Source organism: Vipera ursinii (assembly GCF_947247035.1).
Source record: "Vipera ursinii genome assembly, chromosome: 6".
Taxonomy (NCBI): Eukaryota; Metazoa; Chordata; class Lepidosauria; order Squamata; family Viperidae; genus Vipera; species Vipera ursinii.
Genome location: NC_139515.1, coordinates 76,409,683 through 76,428,218, shown reverse-complemented (window position 1 = coordinate 76,428,218; position 18,536 = coordinate 76,409,683). Strand labels below are relative to the sequence as shown.

Genomic DNA, 18,536 nt, shown 5'->3' with positions numbered 1-18,536 from the left:
GCCTATATAAATATTAAACTATAATAATCTTTTTTCTAGACATTGTAAAATATCCAGAGGTACTTTTTCACAAGGCAACTGGACTTTGTTTTTTCTTTGAAGATGTTTCACTTTTCATCCAAGAAGCTTCTTCAGCACTGACTGGATGGTGGGGAATGGAAGAGTTTATACTCCTTGCAGACAGCTGATCATGTGCATTCTTTTAGAGTCGTTGAGGCCATTTGGAGGTTTATCTGTCATCAGGGTCACCTGAGCAATGCAATGGTATGGAGCCTTCTTGGAACTGCTGAAAGGACTGCTGAAATTCCTTTCAGCAGTTCCTAAAAGGCTCCACACGCATTTGCACTATTCAGGTTACCCTAATGACACAGATAGACCTCCAGGTGGCTTCAACGACTCTAAAAGAATGCAAATGACCAGCTGTCTGCAAGGAGTATAAACCCTTCCATTCCCCACCATCTAGTCAGAGCTGAAGAAGCTTCTTGGATGAGAAGTGAAACATCTTCAAAGAAAACAAGAAAGTCCTGTTGCCTCGTGAAAAAGCACCTTTGGGATAACTATGACCTGGATGACTGAGAATCTCCATAGACATTGTAAAATATTATTTTATTTGTGAAATGTAAAACCATTCATGTGTAATAACTCAGTTGTTCACTTATACTGTTCCACAATTTTTCTTTAATGAAAAATCTTACTAAGTATGTATGTGTGTGTATACACATGCATACTGTAATGTTTTGACACAAATACATAGAAAGCAGTGTAGAACATGGATCATATATGAGGGCTTTCTCTATAGGATAATGTGTGTTTTTTAAATAAGTATTTAAGAAACTTCAATTTATCTCAGTAACTAATCAGCTAGTAGATTTTGTATTGCCTAAAAGTTTCTTTTGGCTCGTCAAATTATATTTGTATATAAGTATGAATTTTTCATAGAAAGATCTCAAACTCTAAATCAGAAAAAGACACAGGAGGCTGGCTGAGACCCATACAATTGTTATATTGGCATCAATTTAAAGAAAGCAATGATACATTGCTTTGAAAATTATCAAGAAATGTAAAAAAATGCATTTGCCCTTTTTGTTGTTGTTGTTGTCTTCATAGTCATCAATGATATGGGGCCAGGGATAGAAAACAAAGCAGAATAGATGCAATCCTGTACATAGTGCTCCTTTGGCTGCTTCCTCAGACAGTGGGAGTTTGGTTAATAAAGCAGATTGGATCCCTTGCAGTAGCAGCAGTATCTGCATCATCATAATCATAAACTTCTTCATCATGTATGTTCACTGGAAGAGGTAGACGATGCAGAGAAATTCTGGGGCTAAGGGAACTCCTGCTCTGGATCATTAATCCCTGTTCCCTCCCATCATTTAAATCATACAGCAGAAGGAAGGAAAAAAATACATCCAAAATAATTGATCTGGTGGAAATACAAAGCTGGCTGGGGAAGATGGAAATCTTGGTATTTGCAATCAATGTCTTTAGTTGTTGCACAAGTAGACAAACTCAAGAGTGATGCTTGCATTTTTCCTTCTAAGAAACAGCCCAGTCTTTAGGTTCTGTAAAGCTTCCAGCTGCAGTGCAATGATTGTATCCAGCATATAAGCTCAATACAAAGGGAAAAGAGAACATGTTATGAAGTCAAATCTTTTTTCGACTGTGCCCCAAACTCTGCCCCGTTTAAAGGAGGCAGTAGCTCTTTGCTCATACCCATTTGAAGTTTCTCTCTTTCTAGGTTACAGCCATGTGAGCTGAACTGTCAACTATCCACCAGCAAAATGTGCTGGCACCAGCAAATTGTTCCCTTTAATCCACCAATTTCTCACTTAAACCGCTACAGGATACAGTTTTGTTTTCACTGACCAACATCTGAAAGGATGCTAATTGGGACTAATATGTTAGTGCTCATATATACTGATAGTTTTCAGAAATGAAGCAAGTGTTGCTACCAAGCTGAATATTGAATTTTTCTTAATTGGAGATGTAACTAATATCCCAAATCCATAATCATGGTAAAATAACTTACCCTAAATATTATCCTTTTTCAGATCTTTGAGCACTCATAGTTCTTTTCTTTTACATAAGCACAAAATAAGCACTGTACCTTATGTAAAGAGTTTATTAATGCTGTTCCCTAGGCTTTGGGAATGTTACCACTTATTTTGACTGTAACTTGCATAAAAATTATTATGCATATTTATATGAGGCATAGAGAATATACACAAATGAATAGTTCAGATAAGAGCCTTTTAGAATAATCGTTCAATATATAGTCTCAAAACATGTTAGCAAATATGCAGAAATTAGCAATATAGATTAGTTCATATACTATTTGATAAGTACAGAAATAATTCCTTTTGATCAATTCATAATTGACTTATTCTTCACTGTCATCTGGAGAACATGCTTCTTGTATTCTTTTTGTATAGATCTGGCACTGTTATTTATGCCATCACTTACTGCAGCTGTGTTTTACCTGAATGTGCAATGTCACAATTTAATTCTTATACCAATTAAATAAATAACAAAGCAATTTGGCATTTGCAAACACTGGGCAAAGGTGCTTATATACCACAGGAGATAAGGAAATAGCACCATATATGACCAGTTACACTGGTAATATGCTACCTGTGGATTTCAATCTTGTAAATAAAAGATCCTGGCAGCACCTAGCTGACCTTGGTTGATTTATGAAGCTAAGGAGGGAAACCTTGGAAGTATAACTGGGAAGTAAAAAAAAAAATTGAAAGAGGGCATTGGCAAACCACTTGTTTATCACATAAAAATATGTGTGTTTCCATGTAAGTCACCAGTAGCTGAGCTTGATCTGAAAACACATTGACATTGGTAAAAAGGTAAAGTTATCACAAATAATAATTTTGTAATTGCATATTTTAACCCTTCAAAATATTTTCACAGCTGGTATAAAATAATTCAACTAGTTGTTTTTAATCTTATTCCTTGTTCATCAGAATTTGTAATATATATTTGTATTGAGGATGATAGCATACACTTTAGGACTACTGTGTATATTTATTAGTATATGAGTATGTATTAAGATTTCTTGCCAATTGAGTGCTTATACAACTGATGAACTAATTAGTGTGAACTAACTTTGGTGAAAAGCTTTAAGCTGTTTCTGAGATATCTGAGTAGCAATATGTTTTTTTTAATATGCTATCAATGCAATATTAGAAGCCCCAGAAAATTTGGGAAAATTTCATGATAATCTGAAATAAATGTGTACAGAAACATTAATGTTTTCTGGACTTGCAGTATGCTACTATGGGAATAAGCCATATTGTAGATTTATAGCATTTGGTCTTGAGGTTCACATTGTTCATATTCTACACAATGTAATGTATCTTTGAGCTTTAGGCAATGTGAAGTTTTACTTTCTGATGTTTCATCTACTGTGGTTGAATAATAAATGAATTATCTCAGTTAATGGGTGCTTGGGGAATTCTTTATTATAGCCAAAAGTCAGCAATTTAAATTAGCTCACAAGAACATGTATGCTCTGGCTCATGTGCTTGCGCAATTTCTGTACCCAAGGTCAAAATCACAACTAACACAATTGTACTTAGAAGTACTTCTCATTAAGTTTGAGTTTACTCCAAGGCACTACAACCTAGTGATCAAGATGCTGATATGAACTAGCCCCCCATGATGATATCAAGGGGAAGACTAGATAAATAAAACAGGAAAAAATGGTGGCATAATATGCTTTTAATATATGTAGAAGTTTTGTAGGCATTTCCTAGAATATGCCAATGAGGAAGGGAGGGAGAGAGGGAGGAAAGGAAGGAATTTCTCAGGCAGATTTTATATCTTTATCTTATAGGTAGATATATTTATTGACTGATAGCCAATTTCTAATTTCAGGTAAACTATTTTATGTTTTATGATTAACATGCACAAAGTTTTTAGTGAGCAAGATTTGTTTATAAATAATTATAAATATTTTAGATATTTAAAAACATTTTGCAGGGCTTTTGAAACTTTCAGTAGAATTAATGACTATTTATTATGTTCATAGTAAAAGTAAGGGGGGTTGCTTTGAAGAATGGAGCATAAGTACCTAAAGAAAAAGAATAGTTACAGTGCAGAACAGAATAAGGAATATTTGGAACCATTGATTTCAATGTGCTTTGTTCTATGTCAGATACTGACTAATAGCTAGTGCTTTCAAAAAATAAAAGGATCAGTGGGGTTTTTATTTGCTGATAAACATAGGGTTTTAATATAGCAGAAGAAATTTGGTTTTGTACTGTGAAGATAAAAAGCAATGATGCTAAGTATCCAAAATAATTTATTGTAGGATATTTTTGAATGACTGGAGTTTAAAAGAAATCTCAATAAAGTGATATGCTTTCACACTTCTGAATGTACTATCACATAGAAACAAATGGTAAAATAAATATGACAGATTAGTGAGAACAATATATTTTGATTTCAGCAAACATTTGTCAAAGTACTACTACATGACATGCTGATTAGCAAATTAATGAAGTATAGGATGGTATATGAATGGATACAGAGCTGGCTTGAACATGATTCTCATGGGTGGTTCCTTCAGATTGGAGTAAAATATTGTATAAGATGATTCAGATAAAGATTAGTGGAGGACTATGGATGGCCTTAGGAAAAAAAATGTAACAGCACTCTTCAAATACCTGAAAAAACACTGCATAAAAAAAGTCAGAAATCAGTTCTCTCATTCCAGAGTGCAACGGATGATATAATAGATTTAGGCTATAGGAAGACAGATTCAAAATAACTTAGTAAGAGTATCCTAACTGTTAAGAGCTGTTTGATGATGAAACCAATTACCCAGAGAGATGGTGCTTCTTTTTGGATGTATTCCAGTAGATAAATATTAGAAACCATTTTTCTGAAAGTTTAATTTGGATTTCTGCGTTAACCAAGGATTATAAAAAGTTTAAATGTTCAACTTTATAATTTTGAAGGGGGCTGTACATGGTGTATAAACAGTATTCTAAACAGCACTCTAGAGTAGATTTTACTGATTTGATTTGATTTGGAAGAAATCTGAATTTCAGTATTAAGAGAATCAAAGATTATTAACAGGTTGGGTTCCTACATGTAGGGTAGGTGGTGACATTTGTTTCTTGAAAATAACATTTACTATGAGTAGCATCTCCAAAAACTACTCATCTATCTTCTGTGAAGGAAGTTGCTTAGAAAGTTTGAAATATTTACATCAAATTACCTTTGGCCTGTGAATTATATATGTTTTCTACATCAATGAATATATATCATGACGCATGTATCCCCTCCTCTTTTGAGACCTGTGTTATATTGAGCATGTGGGCCTGCAGAAGAGTTTCCAACTGTTAAATTCGAACTATGTTTTAATCCTGAGTAGCATATAATTACAATTACAATATTAATAAGCTACTCAAATTATTCTACTAATTCTCAAACAAGTGGTTGATGTATTATACCAAAATGCTTTCCTTATGATCAGGAGGTAGGTGATAATAAATATGCTCAAACATTTCCAAGTACTGTACTACATTGCTGCATGTATGAATACATGAACTGAGGCTACAGAACCTGCTTTTAAATATTTGAAAGGGGTCAATATTTCTTTCTAACTTTTTTTTAGTATGTTACCATATCACATCTTTCTGTATTTGTTCTTTATAGTTTTATGAAGTATTCTCAGTTAAATTAAGTTTTGGAAAATGATAATTACATTCTATGTTTTTTAATCAGTTAATATAATACAATATAAAATTCTTGTCTTATTCATTATGAGATTTCTGACATATCAACTTAATCACAATCTCTAAATACTTCTTAGCAATGTCACTATTGTTATGTTATTCTTCATTTTATTCTTGTGCATCTTATTCCTGTTTCGTATGGGCCATGTGTTAAATTGTTATTTATTTTCTTTAATCTGTGTTTCTTTCCCTTTTATTTTACCATGAAAAATATTTAACTAGTCTTCTGAAGTACACAAGTGAAGCTTCTCTACACATACAAATTTGGTTAAAGGTACACTGTCCTACTGAATTTATAGCAATTATTCAACTCCTGATGATCATTATTTGATGTCATAACAATAATCACTGTAATATTTGCAGCATATAATAAAAAGATGATACTCCCGTCCCAGTTGCTGATGCCAGCTCAGTTTACAGGATTGGATATATTTGATTATCCTAGCATATGGAATTATTCATCTTTAATTAGGAGAATCACTGAGAGAAACTATGCAAAAGAAGAAAGCTGGATAAGAATCCATAGCTTCAAAATGCAAGATAGTCTTCCCAATTCATTATCATGCATGTTTAAGAAAGTGCAGAATAAGGAAAATGAACACAAGATATGCAAAATCAGTTAATGTTCAACCTGTCAGTGGGTTGCAGGATAATTACTTAGCACTAGGTACACTTTGTTCATTATACAAATTAAAAAAAGAAAAAAAATAGTATACCCTTTCCCCAACCACATGTAGAAAAGCACTTAAAGTTCAAAGGTAAAGCTTGGCACACTCCAAATACGAAATGATTTACTTTACATGCAGCAAAATATACAAGAATTGTTATTTTTCCCTTAAACAAACTTAATTCATTATATTTGCTTGGCACAATTGCTATTCAGTTTAAAAAAATAGTTGAAAAATACTGAAACTGACCTGAATTCAAGTATTACGGTTTCTTCAACAGAAACATTATCAATGCAATAAAACATCACACGGAATATATTGAAATATAACTCCTTCTCACTTGGTTGTTTTTGTTTGTTTTTAATCCCCTTGTTTTGTTTTTCTATACAGTTTTAATGCCAGCACAATTCACACATTTTATTCAAAATTAATATTATTGCATTGTTTTTGCATATCTTGTGGAACAGAAAATGCAAAGAGTTACTGATTCCCCTTTCAAAAGCAGAGACAGTGATTTATTTTTGCACTCAAATCACCCCAGATAAAGCTCTCCTTCAGTTATAACCAGGAAATGGAGAACTGTATCAAGTTGCACACTTTCAAGTGTGTATTCACTTGCTCACTCATTCACCCAGTCCTGCTCATTCGTGCACACATTGCAAATATACCTAGTACTATAAAGAATCCAAATCAATCATTCATATGTGCAAGATTATATCAAGTGCATTGCCTACTACCTTTAAATTATAAAACAACAACAAAAAAGGAAATTTTCATTACTTCAAATAAAATTACAAAGTCTGGTATACATTATGATTGGCAAAACTCCTAATATCATTAGCTTCTACCAAATGTCAGTGGAGGAAAACAAAAACAAAAAAAATAAATCAACGTTAAACATTTGTGAAGGTGAAAAACAAAAAGGCAGGTGATTACAAAACTCTGTAAACACTCCATCCCTCTCCCTTAAAAAATAAAATACAATAAAATAAAGTATCCAAAAATAAAAATTGGAACATGCTTTCAAGAAAATATTAAATAGCAAGAACGAGGAGAGATCTACATAAGCCCATCACCACCTCTCTTAGAAATGGGCGGGTTGCCTGAACTCCTTTTGACAGAGCTGGCTTCATGCTCTTGGAGCCATTGGCACAGCTAACTGTCTTGAACTCAATTTGGCAGAGATGACTGCCTGAGCTCTGATTGGTTGGCAGAGAAGACTGCCCGGGAGTCTCTGCATTTCCATCAAGAAATATCTGCAATATTGCCACCTGCATCTCCTATCTTGCAACTTCTGCTTCCTTCTCCTCAGCAATGTGTGGGATCTGTTGCAGAAGTCTATTCCACTTGTAGATCAGAAGGGTCTTGGCTTTATGGAGACAGTGAGGCTCGTACAGAACATGTGCAAAACGATTCCTTTTTGTACAAGCAGAATTGAAAGACACCCGCTTGATTACAGTGTCCTTTTGGCTACAGCCATCCACAGGAAGTTGAGGTTTTCCTTCACATTCAGGAAGCAGCTGTTGTTCCTTGTGCAGGGACTGAAAAAAGAAGGGAGCTGACACACTGCCTTTTACTTCTCCTGATTCTTCCTTTACGGACACATGCTGGGGTTGTATATTCACTCCTGAAAAGCTCTCTTACACCACCCAACTCTGCAATTCTTCTCGACAGAAATAAATGAAGAATGCTGTTCTGGTTACTCCTGGTCACGAGAACAGTGAGGCACTTCTGAAACAAACCCATTAGGAACATTGAAACAAATTAAAAAACCAGCATCACTTTCAGCTTCAGCAACTACAGGCTGCTGATATAAATCCTGGTATCCTTAGACTCCTCTTGACTTTTCCTACAATCTGGGTTTTGGGCTGCTTCTGCTTCTTCACCCATACAGTCCTGCCCTGAGTCCCTGCAGTTAACAAAAGGCAAGAGGTTGCCATTGGGGCTTGGTTTGCTGTTACCATTGAGAATGTTGTCTGCAGCATTCTCCATCTCTTCTATTGTCAAGTCACAGGCATCAGCTAGTTCTTGGGTGGTAACCTCAATGAACTTTGGATCTTGAGCAAACTGCATCAGTCCTTCCGAAATCAAGACCTTTTATAATCCAGGACATCAAACACAAGGAACAAAAGTGAATATCAGTATTAATATCACTGTTATAGCAAGGAGCAAAGAAATCAGTGAAAGAAAAAAAAGATACAAAACACTTGATAAATAAAGAGATGAATTTATATCTGCAAATTCAAAAAGCCCAGTGTGATTGTTTTATATATAAAATTACAAGTGAACCCACATCTTTAATTGACAGATGCTAGATATGTGGCTGTGGAAGTGGAGATGCATGGGATTAAATATATTTGTATTAGATTATATGTACCACATGATGATAAAGATAATTTTTTCAAAATACTTGATGAATCAATTGTCTTTTTTTCATACCAGAATTGGTATACATTGGGGCATTGCAATGGCGTATCCCTTCCTAGTTTGATAGAACAACTAGTAAGGGAATTAAATCCAATCAGGGTAGGTTATCAATTTTGTTTTTACTTGATGAACAATTTGGCATTGGTAGAGTTTCTTGGAGACAGAAAAATAGAAAATTCAAGAGAATATACTTTTTTCAGAAAAACAAATCTTTTTCAAGAATTGATTTGATATGGATTTCAAAAATTTTGGCTAATATATAGTCCAAGCAGGCATTTTATCAAAGACTTTTTCTGACCACAGTCCAGTTAAATTAATACTAAAGACAAAATTTACCATTTTCAGATGGAAATTAAATGAAGCATTACTTCAAAAAGACTGCGTAGTAGAGAATTGTAAAAAAAATTAAATGAGGTTTTTTATAGCAACCCTGACAAAGACACAGAATTAAAGATTGCCTGAGATGCTAGTAAAGCTGCAATGACAAGGTGTTTTATTCAGTATAATTCTGAAATTAAACACAAGAAAAATGCAAACTATTCTAGAGGAAATTCAAAGAAAAGATGAACTATGGAAAGCATCAACAGATTCCTCCATTTTATATCAAATCAAACTTTTATAGCAACAATTATAGATGTTAATTGTACAAGAAGTAGAAACCAAATTAATGAAATTACTGAAACAGAAAAAAAAATGAATTTGCCAACATACCAGGGAGACAGTTGGTTTATAAACTGAGAAAACAGAAAGAAAAAAACCCTAAAAATTCAAGAAGGTAATAAAACTGTAGTAGATAATGCATTATTATTCAAATGTATATAGGAGACAGGAAGTCTCCTTGGAACTATCGGAAAGGAGATGGATAATTATTTGAATAAACAGAATTTACCTAAGTGTACACAAGCTCAGAAACAAATTATGAATAGCCCAATAACTGCTTTTGAAACCTCAGAAGTTATAATGAAAATTAAAACAGGAAAAGCAGATTTTTGAGTTTATGATGGAAATGTTTTGAGGATCAACTTTTAATTCCACTTAAAAAAGTGATGCAGCTAAAAACTTTAATATATAAGTGTGCCATACCAGATTCCCGGAAAGAGGCAAATATTGTTTTATTACTGAGGAAGGACAAGATTTGGTTTTAATAAGATTTATAGACCAATTTCATTCTTGAATAATGACTATAAAATTTTTACAATAATATTGAGAGAGATTAAAATATTTTAATGAAAAACACAGGTGTTAAAATTAATAAGGTTAAGTACTAGGGATTAAACTAACACGAATTGTATGTTGTTTCAGAATAAATTAAAATATGGAATGACATTCAGAAAGACTAGTGAGATGGGATAAACTATACTTCTCACTGTTGGATGGGATGTTATTAAGACAAAGTTTTACTTAGGATGTTATTTTTATTTCAGACTATACCAGTATTGGCAACTGATTTACTCTTTAAACAATGGTACAAAGAAATTTCTATAGTTGTATGACAAGGTAAGAAATCAATTAAACAGATTATTGCAAGATGTGAAACACAATGGATTACAACTACTGGACTTAAAAACTGTATTTTGAGGCATCTTGTTTGGTATGGATGAAGGAATGGGTGACGTTAAGTAATAGATTTATTGGAGAAACATGAGTTGAGATTTGGGTGGCACAGCTATGTGGTATGGCAAAGGTTAATATAGATTTTAAAAATCATTTTATTAGACATGCCTTATTGAGTTTGGAATAGTATAAAGTAACATTTTGTTCTAAAATCTCTATGGCCGTCACCACTGGAAACCTTTTTTAGAAGAGAAATTTTAGTTATACCAACTTTGTTTACTTATGCTGATTTATTGATTGTTACTGAAAGAGAACCTAGATTAAAAACAAGAGACTGTTAAAGAAGGAAGGATATATTTGTCATTAGGTTGCCTAGGACCAATTGGCAGAAAGATTTAAACTGGATAAAAAGAATTCTGTTTTTGTAGATAAAAATACAGACTTTGAAAGTGATTATCTACTAATGACAAACTTCTCCTTGCCAAATTATATAAATAGTTATTGAAAATGGACCAGGAGAATGAAGTTAAAGTGCATATAATTAAATAGGCAAAAACTTTGGATATAAATGGTTGATCAATGGGAAAATGTGTGGACTAATGGATTGAAATTTTACTGATGTATAATATGAAATTTTATTTTTATAAAATGACATATTGCTGGTATTTAACTTCTGAGAAATTGTCAAAGACGTTTAAGGGAATATCAAATGAGTGCTGGAAAGGTAATCAATGTGAAGGTATCTTTTATCACCTTTGGTGGACATATAAGACTGAAAAAGTATTGGGATCAGTATATTGTTTGATTCAGAAAATATTGAAAATGGTTGAAATTGAAATCTGAAGCTTTTAGGTATCATGGATAAACAGATTGAAAGAAAACATGGGATTTTGTTTCTATATATGGCATTGATACTTTTATATATCAAAGGTGGAAAGATACACAAATTCCCACAATTGCAGAGCAAATTGTGAAATAAGAAGAATTGATACTGACTACTTTGATGAAAGATAAAACTTATCTAGTTTGTTTCCATTTGGAGACCAGTTTTGGATTTCTTGTTTGAGAAAGATAAAAATGAAGATTTGATTTTAGATTTTGATAATTACCGGTAGATCCATTATGATTATGGAAATAATGTCTATTTTTACTGTTATTATTAGACATGTGTACTGTATATTCTTTTATGTCTATATTTAAACTAAAGTAATAAATTATTTTGTTATATAATTCTAGTGTTATTTTGATTGTTTAATATGATTTCTGTGTTTTGTTTCAGGCTAGAGTAAGACATTGCTTTATTATATGTTTATATCTGTAGTGAAGAAAGTTGGAAGACAACTTTTTCTTGCTTTGATTTCTTTTTCTTGTCACTTTTTAACATTTCTTTCCTTTTTGGTCCCTTTCCCCCATTTTACTTTTCTGCTATGTTTTATCTCTCTTTGAAACTTAATAAAGTTGATAAAAATAATTAGTGAAAAATCTTGGCAGTTATACCCCCTTTGTTCTGAAGCCTACTCCTCTTCCAAAAATTCTTTCAAGAGTGGGGGCCTCTGGGAATGAGGTCAGAAATTGCTTATTGAGATGATTAAAATCAAATTCCACTTGCTAGATTGGTTAGAAGTTATATGTTTTGTTTTTCTTCTAGTTTTTACAACATGAACTGAAGAGAATCATTTTTTCCCACAGTCATGAGTGTAAACTAATGTAACACCAAGAAATTTTCTGTCAACTTACCGCTTCAACAAGGCTGTTGGCACTACCGTGGAATTGCCTGCCACACTCTCTTGTCTGACTGGGAACTATTAGGGAGACTGGCCTGGCTTTTCGGGTGCTGCTAGAGCTGGTGCTATCACAATATGAGGAGCTGCAGAATATTGATGGGAAGCTATTATTGAGTTTCTCATTGGAGGCCTCCTCATCAGGCCACAATCCTTTATCATGTTGCTGTGGCCAGTCTTGTGTACAATGTGTTGCAGATGATGTGGAACAGGGTCGAGAAGATCTAATTGATGAATGACTACTTTGAAGAGGACTCTGACCTCCAGCTGATAGTGCCTGTAGACAGAAAACATGATAAATTAGTATGTCAGCAACATTGTGTTTCAGAACGTGGGGGAAAATGAACCAAATATTTTTGAAAAACGTTCAGCTTAGCTTGGAGCTGGCTGTAGTTGGATAATGATATTCCTTTAACCTGCTGTCCTATATTTCATATTGACAATATCCTCAATCTTATAGAAAACTAGAACATAGATCAAAAAGTAACTTTAACCAAAAATGAATGAATGTCTGCTCTTCACCTGTTTGTAACTTGAAACTTACTAACTGAACAAGGATAATACATGGTTGATTATTCTTGTATATACCATAATACCATTTAGAATTTCATGGACAGTTTAATGGATTTTAAGATAATTTACATATATTTTATACACAGGAGTGATTCTATCATTATTTTCTGAATAGAGAAGAGTGCCATTCATTTGAAACTAGTGTGCTTGCTGGAAAGCTGTGTTTGTGTAAACTAGCACCTCTACATGATATATAGATAGTCACCATGATTTTTACGACAGATTATTATAACAGATTTGTCATTATATTGTTTTAAGACATTGTAACATGATGCTCTATTTTAAATTCTCCAATTCCATGATTTTATTACACTCTTTGGCCAAAATAAAATAAAATCATGTTGGAGTGAAAATTGCAGCACAAAATTTGCCCGTATAACATGACAGCTGAATTGTTACCTGCATTGAGTAAAAATTAAGTCATATTAAGCGTTGTATTTCTGTATCAATAATTATTATCTATTAATGTGAGAAGTGAAAAACTCACTGAAAGGTAGTTTAGTTTAAACCAATAGTTGACTAATAAAAGTCAAACTTTGGCTTCAACTCTGATCAGACCTGCTTGAAATCATAATGCTGTGTTAATGGAGGTATATAGTAGTTGGCTGGAGTTTAGCCTCAAAAAACTTTGATGGCTGTTAGGATCCAACGACTACCGTTAGCTATAAAAAAAAGAATAGATAAAGCACTCCCCTGGACATTGTTAACATCCCTTCTTATGCCACTCATGAATCTGTTACATGGAAGGTCAATCTGTAAAATCTGGGAAAGATTGTATTAAAGGGTTAAAATACTGTGTCATCAGGCTTGGTAGCTGGAAGAGAAAATTATCAGTTCAAAAGCAGGCTTTTTCTTTTTTTCTCTTCACTGTGCAAAATCCAGCTATAGTTTACTATAGCTCATGAAGAAAAATATAAACTGTGTTTATCTCATGAAAGCCAAATGGCATCTTGTGCCATTTGGCTTTCATAAGATAAACATCATTTATATTTTTCTTCATGAGCTATAGTAAACTTTGTCCCTGAAAACTTCTCAGTCTTCCAAGTGGGTGATTCAATTAAATATGTTGTATTAATAAATGACACCTTAAAGACTCTTGTAGTAGTTTATCCAGGAACAAATATATTATGGCATGGGTGTTAGTGGCTATAGTCCATTTCATCACATGCAGTTCATAATAATTTATTTGTTTTCAATTTTTGATAACTCTTGTGTTGTTGGGAGTTTGCTTTAGGAAAGTCAGTAAGTCATCAAATATAAAGATCTTACCCTCTAAACAATCTTCAATTACTTTTCCAATTCTGTAGAACAGAATTCTGTAGCGATATTTTAGGCAGATAGCTTATTATTTGTAATATTATTTTGATTTTACTTTCACTAATAGCCTTTTTATTAGATGTATACATTGGACATTAGATACATATACCTGCATACATTCAGATTAGAAAATTAACCATACCATTTATGATGAAGAGATCAGATTGTGTACCTTATTTTTTAAATGCAGTATGATTCAAAGGATGGCAGTTTCTAGATGCAAATACTCACCTGACGATGTACTAGATGCAAAGGTAATGTTGTTTTCTGGGGGACACCTGCAGTCTGATTTTTCTGTCTCTTTAGACACTCTAGATGAAAGGATGCTCTTCGACCTAGAAAGCCAATTACACAGTACGAAAATAGATTAATCCAACTGCATAATCATTGAAAGGAGAGCATTAGCCTATAAAGCAGAAACAGGAATCAAATATAGGTAGCCCTTGACTTATGACTAGTCACTTAAGCGACTGTTTGAAATTACAATGGACCTCCCCAGAGCTATTATGATACAATTTCGAAGTTCTGATGGCTGCCTCTCCCCACGGTCATCTGATTGCATTTTGGGTGCTTGAAAACTACCCTTCATTTATGGCTTTTTGCAGTGTCCAGCGTCCTGTGACTGAAACCAGCATTTACTTCTAGGTGCTAGGAAAAAATGCCCACTGGGTACCATGGTTTTGCTTAATGTCTGTGGAATTTGTTTAATAACCACAGTGTTTGCTAAATGACCACTGCAAAAACATTGTAAAATTGGTGTGCCGTCACATGGTGACCCATTTAACAACCAGCATGACTTTTGACTATAATCCCAGGTTCAATTATGATCATATGTTGAAGTATCATACTTCCCTTGTATCACTGATAGGACTCTGTTACTTGTAGTAAGGACTTGTCAGCTAGAAGAGTGTTCTGCATTGAAGCTCCTGTTTATATCTTTTTAGCCCAATTCTGTTAAATAAATGTGAGTGGAGGCAAAATTGTTTTGTGTGTGTGTGTGTGTGTGTGTGTGTGTGTGTGTGTGTGTGTATGGCATTTTTAAGAGAAAATCATTGGCGTAGAAAAGATTAATAATTCCCACTCAGCTAATGGGCTTTTATGTTAAACTGACAAACACACAATTTGGGTTTACACAATTCTTAATTAAACATTGCTTGTATTTATATGGTCTATTTCTCATTGAGATAATAAATCTGGACTATAACTAGAAATTTACATTTCAGACCATTTTGCAATTTCTTTTTAAAATATATTTGCAAAACGTGAATATCAAGAAAATAATCTAGATAGGAACTCTCATTTTACAGGATTTCCCTCTAACATATGTCTCTAATTATATTTTGAAGATATGAAGATACAAGATTTGCTCATTTGATATTTGTGAAAACAAGGATTATCCTATTTGAATTGCAAGTTTTAATTCAATAGTATTTTTCAAGCAGTTGAAAAATGTTTGTGCTCCTGGATAAATTGACAGAATCTCAGTATATTCCAACATTCTGGCAGCTAATAGCTAAAAGCCATGAAAATATGTATCAGCTGTGTAGTCTATTTCATGTTTGCAACAAATGATATATTTTAATAGATTGCACAATTTTTAAAATGTCAACAGTATTACTTAGTGATGAGGAATGTAGAAATCCAATCTTTGGAGATGGCTGGATATCTTCTTTGTTTTCTGGGAGAGTTAGCTGTCTGTGTTCATCATCTTGATATGATAACCTGTAATTGAAAATGCCATGTTTTTCCAAAATATACAAATTAGCCAACATGTTGTACAGTTCTTAAAGAGGAACACAGCCTCCTTTATCAGATTTAATTAGGCTAATGTCAAGCTATATAATGTAGGGTTAGTGGTCTAACCCCCAAATCTGCAGAATTTGCCTCTCAGTTCTGTTCCACATAGCAAGCTGTTGTTACTCATTCTATAATGGGATGATGAAATATTTGAGAATGATGTTTTAGAATGAGTTTCTTTATGCCTTAGTTTTCAACCATATTTCTTCCTTAAACAACCTACGATACTAATTATACGCACAATAGTATAGTTAGGAATACATTGGTAATTCATCCACAAATTAGGAATATATTGGTATGTGGGAGCAGGTTTTTATAACCTCCAGCAATTGACAATGCAGGTATCAGATTCTTCTCACTATAGAGAACAGTAATCTGGGAGCTAGCTAGTGGTAAAATCCAGAAATAATTCCTTTATGGGTATGATATACATATGCCTAGATTTATGACTTATTTATTTTCATACTACAGTTATTGAGTTAATTCAGATAACATGATTTGCCTAGAAATACTATACATGCTTGTTCCCTCTCTCCCCCCCATCTTTGTGTATTCTATTATTTGAAACAGCAACTGACAATTTAAACTATGATATAAATATATGGAAAAAATTACTAATGTATTTCTAATCTGGAACTATTGAAAAGGCAAGACTGAATTTTGTGATTTCATTCCTAAAAATTCCAAAACAACTTGTATACTGCAATAAAATACTCACATTTCAGGTGATAACAAATTTGGTTCACTACAATATTCTGTTTCTTCATTTAATTGCTCACTATATGTTTCATCCTCCTGAGGAGCTTCTTCTTCACTAACAATTGCTACTTGGCTGTCTCTGGAATAGGATCTAATAAGCAAAAAAATCAGAATGATTTATGGTTATTGAAGAAAATCTAGAAATTCTATGGTGAAAACACTGAATCTGTTGCATTATTTTTAAACAGCTCCTGGCAAAATTAACTTATAAGAAAGATAATAATGATAATATAATAATATACTTTACTCAGAACAGCTTACATCCTGTGACAATACTTCTAACATCAAACATCTACATCTGCCCATCCCAAGTCCTTAGAAATGACTTGATAGGTGGACAAAAATGCCAAATCTAGTCTGAACATCTGGCTGCTTGTGCAACGAACCAAATGTATATACTATCTGACTCCCAATGACTCTGGGCAGTTTACAATTGTTAAAACATTTAAAAACAAAGAACAATGTGAAAACATAAAAACAGCACAAGACAAAAGAACAAAATGGCAAATAAACCCAGAAGAGAACAAAAAGGAAGAAAGGAGTGTTACTCTTTTAAGCTTCTTTAAAATGGTAACACAGTGGGAATCATTCAAATTTTGAGGTGAACCTTATTCCAGATAGCATTATTTGGAACCCAGGATGTGCCAACCCTGCCAAATTGAATTGGTCTGGCAAATGAGATACAGATCTCCTGTATGGAAATTAATTTGGAAATGGGGAAGCAAGATATGAAGAATCTGCCTTAAGATTTCCTGTTCACCATGCTTGTCCACACTTCTGAAACAGAATAATAATAAAGATTTTTGAAGAAACAAATCTAAAACCTACATCAATACTCAAATGGTCTATTAGTATTGCTCATGGCTCATGTATTGAATTGCATGTTATCTTGTTGGGAGTGTAGCTTTTAAATTGCTTTGCTTCCAGCAAACCTACATACACATCTTAAAGCACTTATTTTGCCATTACTATCCTCTCGTTGGTATTTGGTGATTCAAGTGCATTACTGTCAATTAACTGACATAACTGCCACTGTTTTATTCTGAGTTTAGGAATAAATCAGAGGGACAGATGACTAAATTAAGGCTTTCCGTGTATCTGATTTTTTTGCTATTTTTTTTAAAAACAAGCTAGTTGTAAATGCAGCTGTGATTCAGGAAACAGCACAGGAAGAACAAATTGACCCCTGCCACTGCTCCAAAAAGACTGTCAATTCACATAACAGCATTCCAGCGATAATTTTTTTTATTGATTAGGTGTATGTAGCTATCTGATGTATAATCATGACTCTAGGTGGCAGTATACCAAATAAAAACCAAGCAAAAAACATTTGAGTACAGTTAAGAGAGCATAAGAAGTAATGCAACCCAAGGCAACATATCAACAATACAGAGACAGGGGTCAATCAATCCCTGTATTTTGTTTCCCAGAAAACAGGGTCATCTGTCATCCTCACCAAGTATCTAAAGGGGAAAAGTTCTTTAAAATTTTCTGCAAGGTGAAGAGAATTGGGGCTATCTGAGCTTTGAGTGGGGTGGGGTGGGGTGGGATAGCGATTATTCCAAAGTGAAGACATTGCCATAGAAAAGGCATTGCCTCAGGGAGGAGACCTGAAACATGTCCATCCTGTGAGAGAAAGTAGGATAAACCCAAAGGCTAGGGACAAGTGGTCCTGCAAATAAATTGTTAAGATTATATATAATTTGTAGTTTAACCATAACATCAACATTGATTCAGTATAATTGAAATGCATTTTGGATAAGTAATCCACAAAAACATTCTAAGTTTGCTGTTTACAATAGTAACAAACCTCTTACTTATCTGTTATAGCAATATTGTTCTCCTCCCTCACTACACTTGAAAACTAAAATTTAACATGATTTGATCATTGAATGTTTATATGA

The 18,536-nt window shown here is 33.4% G+C and overlaps 1 protein-coding gene across 1 annotated transcript in view; it reads right to left on the bottom strand.

The window, feature by feature from the left end:
* Window positions 1–8,221: 8,221 nt before the first annotated feature.
* The window catches only part of CACNA1C (calcium voltage-gated channel subunit alpha1 C), a gene marked incomplete at both ends in the record, with an annotated part of 522,454 nt that continues 512,139 nt past the window's right edge, over window positions 8,222–18,536 (bottom strand). The window contains 5 exons of the mRNA XM_083366796.1: window positions 8,222–8,518; window positions 12,143–12,463; window positions 14,308–14,411; window positions 15,695–15,798; window positions 16,592–16,723. Of these exons, the coding sequence (XP_083222922.1) occupies window positions 8,222–8,518; window positions 12,143–12,463; window positions 14,308–14,411; window positions 15,695–15,798; window positions 16,592–16,723 (958 nt within the window). The remainder of the gene's footprint in view (window positions 8,519–12,142; window positions 12,464–14,307; window positions 14,412–15,694; window positions 15,799–16,591; window positions 16,724–18,536) is intronic.